Below are 12249 nucleotides of genomic sequence, written 5' to 3' on the forward strand. Positions count from 1 at the left end.
TAGGTTGCTCCAAAATATCTAGATGTAATTGAAATTTTTTTAAGATTTAATCGCGATTTTAGGCAATATATATATGTTATATATATATATATATATATATATATATATATATATATATATATATGTTTATATATTTAGATCTTGAATTCAAGTTGATTTGCTTTTGTATTTTTGTCCATGAAAATCCGACATCTCGTAGCATAAAAACTTGGCAAACAGTGAAAGAACACAGCGATTTAACCATTTTTCTGTTTTAGCGGAGAAAGTGAGAATGAAATTTTTCTCAAAATTTCTAAATTTCACACCTTTTTTCACGCCTTAGCGCAAATCATGATTTTGAAGCACGAATCATGCTTTAAAAGTATAAATCATGCTGTATCATTTTGGTACCCTAGTGTAATTTTATCTAAGATTATTAGACCAAAATTATCATTTAAAGTTAAAAACTGAAATTTTGCTGCAATTTCTATTTGATTTTTAGTAGCGTACTACTACCACTTGAGTTCAGTTGCTTATCTTAGAATCAAAAATATTTTCACAACGAACACAAAAGCATCAACATTTCAGGAAAACAATCAAAACATGGAAAAAAGTGATAAACAGCAAATACACAGTACTTAATTCGTAATCGGCTCATACACTCAAAAATTCAGAATTACAATTCAAGCCAGAGACCTAGCAAGATAAGTTAGAAAAGGAGAAGGCAAGTAAGAAACCATAAGCTAGTAATAACGAGTTACTTCCCTCAGCTAGCAAAGAGAGAATAGTGTGAGAGAACACTTGAACGAGAAAGAGGAGGAAAGATTCCCCAACCGACAGAGAGAGAGAGAGATAGAGCGCCATGAATACTTTCCATGATGATATTCGACTCTGCAACTTCTAGTTTTCAAGCCTTGTCAGCAATTAAATCATATAGAAAAACTGAAAAGTGCAAAAATTAAAAGAAAAATTTCCAGATTTCGCAGCGCAAAATTTCAAAAAACCTTTTTTGTCTCTGGAGTTTGGTCATGTAGCCCATCTGCCCCCCCCCCCCCCCCCCCACAATGTTACCGCACCCCCCCCCCGGACGCTGCACTCACCTCACGCCCCTGCAATTCAGCTTAAGCTAGCCTCACGTAACCGTGGCTAGCTACTAACGAAGCCAACCGCTCACCGGTCGTTTGAGTGCAATTCGCCCGACGTTATTCGGTAATGTTTTGTACACTTCATCGACCAGTCCTTTTTCGATGCAGTTATGCTTGTCTAATTTTATGAAAATTTTATGGCACCTTTTTCACGACTGGTACACTTTGAATTTGTTGTTAAAAATATATTACGGGGATTAAGTTGTAGTTATCTGACTCATATGACATAAATATGAAAAATCGGTTTATGAGAAAATGTTAAATTGCTCGAACGAAATTTGAAGCAGTTATTGTAAACGTGTCTTGTACTGTGCAAAGTTTTGGCTTGGACATTTTGTTCTAGAACATTGTTTCGACTTCATTTGTCGAGTGACTTTCTAAATGCTCTCAAACGAAGTTGGTAACAATTATATAAGTCCTGTTGATTTTTTATGCGGCTTTTTGCTTGACAGATTTTTCGTCTGACCCATTTGACTTTTCGGCCCTAAAAACGGGATAAAGAGGTAGCGCCTAACGGGCATAAATCTTAATTAGACGCCTTTAGCCGCGTTTAGTATTCCCTCCAATCATTAGTGTGGTGAAGCTACTGGGAAGGACTTAGTTTAAGGTTAAAAGGTCAATTTTAGGAGTTTTTGAGTTCAAAATGTTGCAATTTTTCGTGTTTTTGTTATTTTTCAAATTTTTTGTTGGACCAGTCAAAAACTGAGGCTGGTTAAAGTTGATAAAGGTCTCTTGCCAGACATATATACTTTATATGACCTTTTCAAGAGCTATCTGTTTTGGTAATTCAAACAAAAACAGGCAAATTTATACTAATTTTCTCAATTTTTTCAAGCGTTTTGAAAATTTGTCATTTTTGAGTTTTTTTAGTCCTAGGTGTAAAGGAACCTCTTCTAGGTTTTGATAATATGTTACTGCATAGCTTCTGGTAGTAATGGAATGGTTTTCAACTTTTCACATCACGAATTTTAATAATTTTTTAAAAAATGTGCAGTTTTTTTCAATTTAATGACATTTATTGCCATTCAAGTAGCCGGGTGTTTTCATTTTCTGGGGTCAGAAATTTTCCTTCAGGGTTTGATAATTAGTTACAGGAAAGTTTTCATGTGCCATTGAATAGTTGTCAACTTTGTAACATCACAAATTTTAGCAATTTTTTGATAAAACTTGCTATTTTCAAGTTTTGATTAAAAATGTTTGTCACTGTTTAGGTTTCCCTAGCCTCAAGAGTCAAGGACCCTCCTCTAGGGTTTAACAATAGGTTGCTGTATAGTTTGCATATGTAATGGAGTGTTTTTTAGATTTTAACGTCACGAGTTTTAGCATTTTTAAATTTTTTTACCATTGTCATTATTCAGGTTTTTTCAGCCTCTGGGGTCAGGAAAGCTCCGTTAGGTTTTGATAGTAGTTTATTGCATATTTTCCAGTAGGAATGGAATGCTTTTCAATATTTTAACACGACGAATTTTAGCATTTTTTTAAATAAATTTTTTTTCCGTTTTTTGACATTTTATTGTCATTATTCAAGTTTTGCCATACTCAGGGGCCAGAAATCTCCTTTAGGTTTGATAATTATTATTTACTGATCAGAAGTGGAATAGATTTCAACTTTTTAATATCACAGTCAAGTTTTTTGAAATTGTTTGTCATTTTGTAGGTTTCTACAGCCTCAAGAGTCAAGGAACCTCCTCTAAGGTTTTTTAATAGGTTGCTCCAAAATATCTAGATGTAATTGAAATTTTTTTAAGATTTAATCGCGATTTTAGGCAATATATATATTATATATATATATATGTTTATATATTTAGATCTTGAATTCAAGTTGATTTGCTTTTGTATTTTTGTCCATGAAAATCCGACATCTCGTAGCATAAAAATTTGGCAAACAGTGAAAGAACACAGCGATTTAACCATTTTTCTGTTTTAGCGGAGAAAGTGAGAATGAAATTTTTCTCAAAATTTCTAAATTTCACACCTTTTTTCACGCCTTAGCGCAAATCATGATTTTGAAGCACGAATCATGCTTTAAAAGTATAAATCATGCTGTATCATTTTGGTGTCCTAGTGTAATTTTATCTAAGATTATTAGACCAAAATTATCATTTAAAGTTAAAAACTGAAATTTTGCTGCAATTTCTATTTGATTTTTAGTAGCGAACTACTACCACTTGAGTTCAGTTGCTTATCTTAGAATCAAAAATATTTTCACAACGAACACAAAAGCATCAACATTTCAGGAAAACAATCAAAACATGGAAAAAAGTGATAAACAGCAAATACACAGTACTTAATTCGTAATCGGCTCATACACTCAAAAATTCAGAATTACAATTCAAGCCAGAGACCTAGCAAGATAAGTTAGAAAAGGAGAAGGCAAGTAAGAAACCATAAGCTAGTGATAACGAGTTACTTCCCTCAGCTAGCAAAGAGAGAATAGTGTGAGAGAACACTTGAACGAGAAAGAGCAGGAAAGATTCCCCAACCGACAGAAAGAGAGAGATAGAGCGCTATGAATACTTTCCATGATGATATTCGACTCTGCAACTTCTAGTTTTCAAGCCTTGTCAGCAATTAAATTATATAGAAAAACTGAAAAGTGCAAAAATTAAAAGAAAAATTTCCAGATTTCGCAGCGCAAAAATTCAAAAAACCTTTTTTGTCTCTGGAGTTTGGTCATGTAGCCCATCTGCAAGAATTAGGATGTTTCGTTGGCCAGTAATGATAGTTGAACTCAAAAAAGGGCAAAAATATTCCAAAATTTTAAAATCAATAGCAAATTTCAACAAAATATTGCTAAAAGTTGTAAAAGAAATAGTTCTGAAGGTACATTTAAGATATATATATATTATATATATATATATATTTATATATATATATATATATATATATATATATATATATATATATATATATATAAATGTACCTTCAGAACTATTTCTTTTACAACTTTTAGCAAGATTTTGTTGAAATTTGCTATTGATTTTAAAATTTTGGAATATTTTTGCCCCTTTTTTGAGTTCAACTATCATTACTGGCCAACGAAACTTCTTAATTCTTGCAGATGGGTTACATGACCAAACTCCAGAGACAAAAGGTTTTTTGAATTTAATTTTTCTTTTATTTTTTGCACTCCTCAGTTTTTTCTATATTATTTAATTGCTGACAAGGCTAGAAAAGTAGAAGTTGCAGAGTCGAATATCATCATGGAAAGTATTCATGGCGCTCTATCTCTCTCTCTCTCTTTCGGTTGGGGAATCTTTCCTCCTCTTTCTCGTTCAAGTGTTCTCTCACACTATTCTCTCTTTGCTAGCTGAGGGAAGTAAATCGTTATCACTAGCTTATGGTTTCTTACTTGCCTTCTCCTTTTCTAACTTATCTTGCTAGGTCTCTGGCTTGAATTGTAATTCTGAACTTTTGAGTGTATGAGCCGATTACGAATTAAGTACTGTGTATTTGCTGTTTATCACTTTTTTCCATGTTTTGATTGTTTTCCTGAAATGTTGATGCTTTTGTGTTCGTTGTGAAAATATTTTTGATTATAAGATAAGCAACTGAACTCAAGTGGTAGTAGTACGCTACTAAAAATCAAATAGAAATTGCAGCAAAATTTCAGTTTTTAACTTTAAATGATAATTTTGGTCTAATAATCTTAGATAAAATTACACTAGGGTACCAAAATGATACAGCATGATTTATGCTTTTAAAGCATGATTCGTGCTTCAAAAACATGATTTGCGCTAAGGCGTGAAAAAAGGTGTGAAATTTAGAAATTTTGAGAAAAATTTCATTCTCACTTTCTCCGCTTAAACAGAAAAATGGTTAAACCGCTGTGTTCTTTCACTGTTTTTATGCTGTGTTCCAATTTTTTATGCTACGAGATGTCGAATTTTCATGGACAAAAATACAAAAGCAAATCAACTTGAATTCAAGATCCGGTGCAAAGTATGCATACAAACGTTACTTGAAAATTAACAGTTTCGAGGCCCAAAAATGTGAACTCAAAAGGCTATAATGTCTTGTTTGTAATTCTTTAAAAATCTTCAGGAGTACGTAGCTTTTCGGTACCATAGTGTAATAGATGTCCCATAGTGATACCGAGTTACTTCCCTCACGAATGAATGAAGCGGGTTACTATACAATCTAGCCCAATCAGCATCAGTCGTTCAAGAGCAATTCATCCAAAACTAATTGGTTATTAATAGCCGCGAAGCGATAGCTGAGGCTATTATTGGCCTTCTCTTGGTTTTTTTGTTTACCTCGTCGTCAAGATTTTTGTTACGACCATATGACGTCACAGTCACTTCAAATCTGCTTTTTGTTCATTCGCTCATGCAATTTCAACTGAAATGCGTGCGTGACGTCATTTTTCGCTCTTAGTGGAGCGAGTTTTTTGTTCATTCGTGTAATTAAATTTTTGGTCACATATGACTTACCTCACTCACAAAAATGACTTCCTCACTTTGAAATTGACTTGTCTTTGCTTTTATTCAAAGAGATAAGGTCAAATGAGTGCTCTGCACTCTGATTGAAGGTTTTTTAAGCGCAGCTAATAGAAACAGCAGTAAGTTATACAGATTCTTAATCAAAATTTAACCTTTCAGCCCTTAAGGAAAAGAATGAGTTTCTTTTTTGGTCTGTCTTTTTACCTTCTTTTTAAGACTACAGATCTATGAAGCTATTGCGGCGATTTTCTGGCAATTTGCCAGCTATGTTTCAATTTGCCGTTCATTTTCGATAAGGGAGCTGAATACGAATCCATCGAAGGTGTATTTCGGTGAATCTCTGATTATACATGCATTTGTTTAGAAGTGCAGTGTGTGTCTTATCTCTGCTAGAAGAAGCAGTTGTTCCTCAGAGACATCAGAGCCAGAATCAACCGATGATCAACAAAAGTCATCTTTAAAACCGTTAATGTCTGCTTGTCTTCAGTGCTTCAATGGTAAGTTATACTTGCATTAAGTTCTTAAGATGGTAATTAATAGCCGCCTCAGCTTCTCAGCAGGCTATTATAGCGCTCTTATTTTTTTTTATAAATCAAGGAATTTGAATTGTATTGGAGCGCTGTCTTTTTCTTAAGATCTGATCAAACATTTTCATGATTTTTAAAGTCAAATCGGAGTAGTGATTTTGATCACACTGAAACAAAGTGGGGCGAAGAACCGAATGGTTTTGCTGCTTGAAATTTTTTCGCTCAAATTTTCAAAAGAGTAAGAAAGCGGTGTTTGAACAAACATTCGCTTTCTCGCTAGTGGTTTTTTTGTTCAAATGCGGCATTTTAACATTATTTTTGAGTTTTTTTTAATAGCCGCCCTCATCTTCTCAGTCGGCTATTATAGCGCTCCTAATTTTTTACTTCGTCGAACTTTTTTTCGCTTTACCTATTTTGCCGCTTTTTCGACATTTTGCGTGAAATCTTTTTGACTTCTCTATGCTAGTTTCCATCTTCTGTCATTCTGCTCAAAGTGCTTTTCAACAGCAGCTGCTTTGCAAAGCAATTCAAAATGAAGAGAGTCAGTATAAAAAAATCAAAGTCAGAAATAGAAACGGGATAAACCCATAAAGCCCATTTTTAGATTCCCGGTACTTGAACTTTCTCATAAGTTTTAGTTACTATATATAATGCTTATTGGTATTGATACTAGACCTTGTAGCCTCTCACTGAGAGACAGGAGTATGTTCAATTACGAAATGACATCAAAATAAATTGCACTTAAAAGTGTTTTTATACAAAAATCAATTTTTGTTGATATTTTCTTTTCTTTCAATCCCAATAGAGTTATGGGAATCAACGGAGGCTATTTTCCGGCAATCTGCCGGGTATGTTTAGAAATTTGTCAGGAATTTTTGTGTCTCATAGAAGTTTTGTTGCCGGGTTTTTTTCGCTTCTTCCGTTGTGAAATCTGTTTCAAAATCTGTTCAGTGACGCAGGATACCGGACCATGTTTAAGAGAGCTGAAAACCATGTTTAAAAGCTTTTTAGAGCAGCATGGTTAAAAGAAACATGAAATTGAACCCATGACTATAGCGTGTTAGGCAGAGCACTGACCAATGAAATTTTAAAGGAAAATTGAAATTGGCAGTATTCAGTGGATGTTCGCGCAATTTCTCTCCTATCGCCTACAGAAAACAATAGTAGAAAATACAGAATCTTTTTAGATCAAACTCTATAAGGGAGTTCCACAAGCTACCACTTTAGGTCCTCCAAAAGCCCTTGCTCCAAAAAATGCTTAAGTATATAATATTTTATTGTTTGGTGCTAATAACGACCTAGCAGAATAGATTATTTAAAATTCTTTAACGAATATCACTGATTGTTATGAACAACACAAGATAATTATTATTACAAACAATACGACTCACGCGTAATGACGCTGAAACAGAGTATGTAGTTTTCTGGAAAAGACATCTAATAAGAAACTAAAAAGGCAGATTTGCAAGTAGGATGTCTTAAAATCAATGCCAAACCAGTTTAGTACCTTATAGTTGACCAAATTCTGTCTGATGAAGTTGAAATCAAAAACGTTTTGAGAAAAATGTGGCCGGTGGTATAAAAAACTGTATTGAATTAGAGCTGCTTTTCCCAAAAAAATACCCAAACTATTCATCAGTGCTCTAGTAATCAGGCACCTGTACTTTTCGGCAGTTCTCCTTAAAGGAATTTCTAAAAATTCAGTTCTAACTCTGGAAAAAGAATTCAGCTGGACACTTTAGACCCCATTCTGTAGACAAAAATTTATTCGTCCACGAGATCTAAATATCAATTAAAACGTCCTGCCAATGAGAATCTTCCTAGACAACCATATAACTTTAAGTTATGGAAATTGTCAAATAGTTTACCAGCATCTTTAGTCAGCAGCTATGTCACTATGAAACTACATGTGAATCGGAGGAACAAAATCTACTTTTGCAGCGTTAAATAATATCTCGTTACTGGAAGATAGTATCTTCAATCGCAGTTGCGCACTTTCGCATCTACTAACAAAATCAAACGAAAATTTTGGCAATGGAAAATTACATCAGAGCAATAAAATTTATATAAGATTTTTTCTCCAGTGCATTTTTTTCTGTGATCGTGTTTCGTGTGACCATTTGTCCTTTCATCATCAAAGACGGGATAACTGGGCAAAGACTGGAGGGCAAAAAATTCTCTTGGAGCCTTACGGCGTACTAATCACTGAGAATTCGATTCAATGAAACTGTTTTGGAGGCATAAGTTGATGGCGTGAAGGGCGGTTCTTAGAGTTTGACACCCCTTCCCACTTCACCCCACTACCAACCCGTGTACATTTGCAAATGGTGCCGCCGGTGAACAAGTGAGCTCGGCTCCCATCCACCTTGCACCCCGCCATCGCGTCACCCCCACGCCGCTTCAATAAGCTGAAGCTAGCCTCCCTAAAACGTAGCTATCTACTCACAGTTCAACCTCCTCCTCCTCCTGCCGATATGGACCCCCTCCCGACCAACCCCCCCCCCCCCCCCCCCCCAATGCTGGCATCCCTAAGCCCCAGCTGGCTATTACCAAAGCCAATCGCTAGCCGGTCGTTTGAGGGCGATTTGCCCGACGTTAGTTGATTTTGTTCATGATTTTTGAAATAAAATTGAAATGATCGCTTGGTTCACGTCGAAACAGGAAGTTCAGTGAAAAAGCGGGCGAATTTTTTCCAGGCCTAATTTCCTGGTTTTTCGATTTTTTGGATCGGATTGTATTCTAAATGGTTTTCCCGATCCACTCATCGTTCATTCTAGGCCTAGTTTCTAACGTTTGGCCGTACTTTGACTGCCATTAGTTAATCTAGCAATAATGTCTGTAATCAGTTATAAGCATTCAATTTGAATGGCTTGTCGGATGTTTGCGACAAATGGATGGAATTTGTATTAGGCTAGATCGTTATGCAGTTAGTTTGCCTACCAAAAACTTTACAGTCAATTAAACGACAAAAAAATTTGATTGGATTTTGCGACGGGTATATACTACGCTAGAAAGAGTTCGGCCGTTAGTTAATCTAGCAATATTGTCTGCATTCAATTAAACAGCTTTGTTTTTGAATAGCTGGTCGGATGTTTGCCATAAATGTTAATTGTTTTAAACTCGAATGAGTTCGGTTGTATTTTGACTGCCATTGGTTATTCTAGCAATGAGTTCTGCACTCAGTCGAACAGCATACAGTTTGAATGGATTGTTTGCATTGTGGGATGTTTGCAACAAATGGAATTTGTAGTAGGCTAGATTGTTCAGAAATTTGGGTTTTATAAAAAGCAGAAGAAACAAGATAAATTGTGGAATGCCCAGCGAGTTAAACGCATAAGTTGTGATGAATTTCTCCTAGATCTTTACTGGTCTCCAAGTTGTGCAGCGCAATGGTGTTGCTGCGAAGACAAAATACATAGTATGGACAATTTTTCGAAATCTCCGACCACACCCCCCTCTCACTATATTTGAGAGTTACACAAAAGGCAGGAAAAAGTGAGTATCAAGTTAGCCGAGTGGCTTTCACTAGTTGATAGCCAGGCTTGAACCACCTGGCTGTTGGCTGGTTTGGATTGTGAATGAGAGTTGCTTTAGGCTCAAATCAGTCGCCACTCCGCCACGGCTCACTTGTCCACAAACCGAATCTAACTCAATTTGTATTTGATCGTTCATATATTAGGTCCTGTATACTAGTGATAGTAAACAATATGGTAGATAAATTTTCAGTATGGCATTTGTAGAGCGGATAATTCTATTTTAAGAATAGCGTCGTTTTATCATATATTGTGAAGCTATTTGGTAATAATCGTACCAACTGATGAATAGAGCTACTGTCGCGTACCACTACTTTTGCGTGTCTTACAAATACATTCTAAGCTACAATTTGATCGAGCGAGCCGTGGCGCAGTGGCTTCTGACATGAGCCTAAAGCATTTCACGCTTCACGTAAAATGTGGGTTCGACACTAATTCTAGTCGAATTCTACTGTGATTGCCGCTGTGCTGACTCGACACTCGCTTTTACATTTTAATTGACTGCAGAAAGTTTTTTCAATAGTTGTTCTGAAAACCAGGCTTCATATTTATTACAAAAAAAAAACAGCTTTTGAATGAGCACAACAATCAAATTGAAGCATATATGTATTTTGGCGCTTTTTAAGCAACTTTTGGTTTGCTATTAGGATGCTATATTACATGTGAGTTGACCCCCGATTGCGACTTAGTTCATATCTGAAATGTGTTCAGAGTTCTGCAACCGTGCTGTGCATTTGACCTGTGCCTACAACAGTTCCAAGTGGACTATCACTCCGTCCTGTCACCCCTACACTGTCAAAGTCTATTGCAAACAACATGCACAATGGTCCTCTGCAGAACTTCTTGTTACAGAACGTAGAGCAGGCGTTACACATTTGGTTTCAGTCGGAGATCGTGTCAGTAGTGGCGGTGATAGTCTCCTGCCGAAATGCAAAGTGTTTGCAAAAATAAATAAAAGGTTGGGAATTTCTTTGTAATGTTTTAAGAATCTATACTTATGCTAGCGAGACCACGTTTTTTTAAACGAAAGTGAGCTTATAACGTTAGAGTTTGGTCGTATTTTGACTGCCATTAGATAATCTAGCAATGTCTACGATCAGTTAAAAAGCACTCAATTTAAATAGCTTGTCGAATGTGTGCGCCAAATGGAATTTAAAGCAGGCTTTATCGTTCAGCAGTTAATTTGCCTATAAAGAAAGTTCAGTCAATTGAACAGCGAAAATTTTGATCGGCTACTCTTTCCGACGGATTTATACTACGCTAGAAAGAGTTCGGTTGTATTTTTACTGCCGTTGGTTAAGCTAGCAATATCGTCAGCAATCAATTAAACAGCTTTCTTTTCGAATAGCTGGTCGGATGTTTGCCATAAATGTTATTTGTTTTAAACTCGAATGAATTCGGTTTTATTTTGACTGACATTAGTTAGTCTACCTAAAAGTTCTGCACAGTCAAACAGCATTCAATTTGAATAGCTGGTCGGATGTTTGCCATAAATGTTATTTGTTTTAAACTTGAATGAGTTCGGTTGTATTTTGACTGACATTAGTTAATCTAGCAAAAAGTTCTGCACTGAGTCAAGGAGCCTTCAATTTGAATGGATTGTGGGAAGTTTGCGATAAATGGAATTTGTAGTGGGCTAGATAGTTTGGCGATTAGTGTGTCTATCAACAACATTACGGTCAATTAAACGGCAAAAAGTTTGATTGGCTGCTCTTTGCAACGGATTTATACTACGCTAGAAAGAACTCGGCTGTATTTTTACTGCCGTTAGTTAAGCTAGCAATATCGTCTGCAATCAATTAAACAGCTTTCATTTCGAATAGCTGGTCGGATGTTTGCCATAAATGTTATTTGTTTTAAACTCGAATGATTTCGGTTGTATTTTGTCTGACTTGAGTTAATCTAGCAAGAGTTCTCCAAATTCAAACAGCATTCAATTTGAATGGATTGTGGGATGTTTGCGACAAATAGAATTTGTAGCAGGCTAGATAGTTCGGCCGTTAGAGTGCCTAACAACAACATTACAGTAAAGTAAGCGGCAAAAAAATTGATTGGCTGCTCTTTGCAACGGATTTGTACTAGGCTAGAAAGAGTTCGGCTGTTTTTTTTTACTGCAGTTAGTTGATCTAGCAGCATTGTCTGCAATCAATAAACAGCATTCATTTCGAATAGCTGGTCAGATGTTTGCCATAAATGTTGTTTGTTTCAAACTCGAATGAATTCGGTAAAATTTTGACTGACATTCGTTACTCTAGCAAAAAGTTCTGCACAGTCAAACAGCATTCAATTTGAATAGCTTGTCGGATGTTCGCGACAAATGGAATTTGTAGCAGGCTATTTTGTTCGGCCGTTAGAGTAACTACCAACGACACTAAAATCAATTAACAGCTAAAATTTTGATTGGTTACTGTTTCTGGGGGATTCACACTACGCTAGAAAGAGTTCGGCTGTATTTTAACGGCCGTTAGTTAATCTTGCAATATCGTCTGCAATCAATTAAACAGCTTTCATTTCGAGTGTATGGTCGGATGTTTACCATAAATGTTATTTGTTTTAAACTCGAATGAATTCGGTGATATTTTGACTGACTTTAGTTAGTCTAGCAAAAAGTTCAGTCAAACAG

The 12249-nt window shown here is 35.7% G+C and overlaps 1 protein-coding gene across 1 annotated transcript in view; it reads left to right on the forward strand.

The window, feature by feature from the left end:
* The window catches only part of LOC142344340 (lysine-specific demethylase 4C-like), a 92340-nt gene that overhangs the window by 63600 nt on the left and 16491 nt on the right, over positions 1-12249 (forward strand). Inside the window, exons 14-15 of the mRNA XM_075395928.1 lie at positions 5931-6063; positions 10338-10584. Coding sequence (XP_075252043.1) covers positions 5931-6063; positions 10338-10584 — 380 coding nt within the window. The remainder of the gene's footprint in view (positions 1-5930; positions 6064-10337; positions 10585-12249) is intronic.

This window comes from Convolutriloba macropyga, chromosome 8, assembly GCF_964194025.1.
Source record: "Convolutriloba macropyga chromosome 8, txConMacr16.3, whole genome shotgun sequence".
Lineage (NCBI taxonomy): Eukaryota > Metazoa > Xenacoelomorpha > Acoela > Convolutidae > Convolutriloba > Convolutriloba macropyga.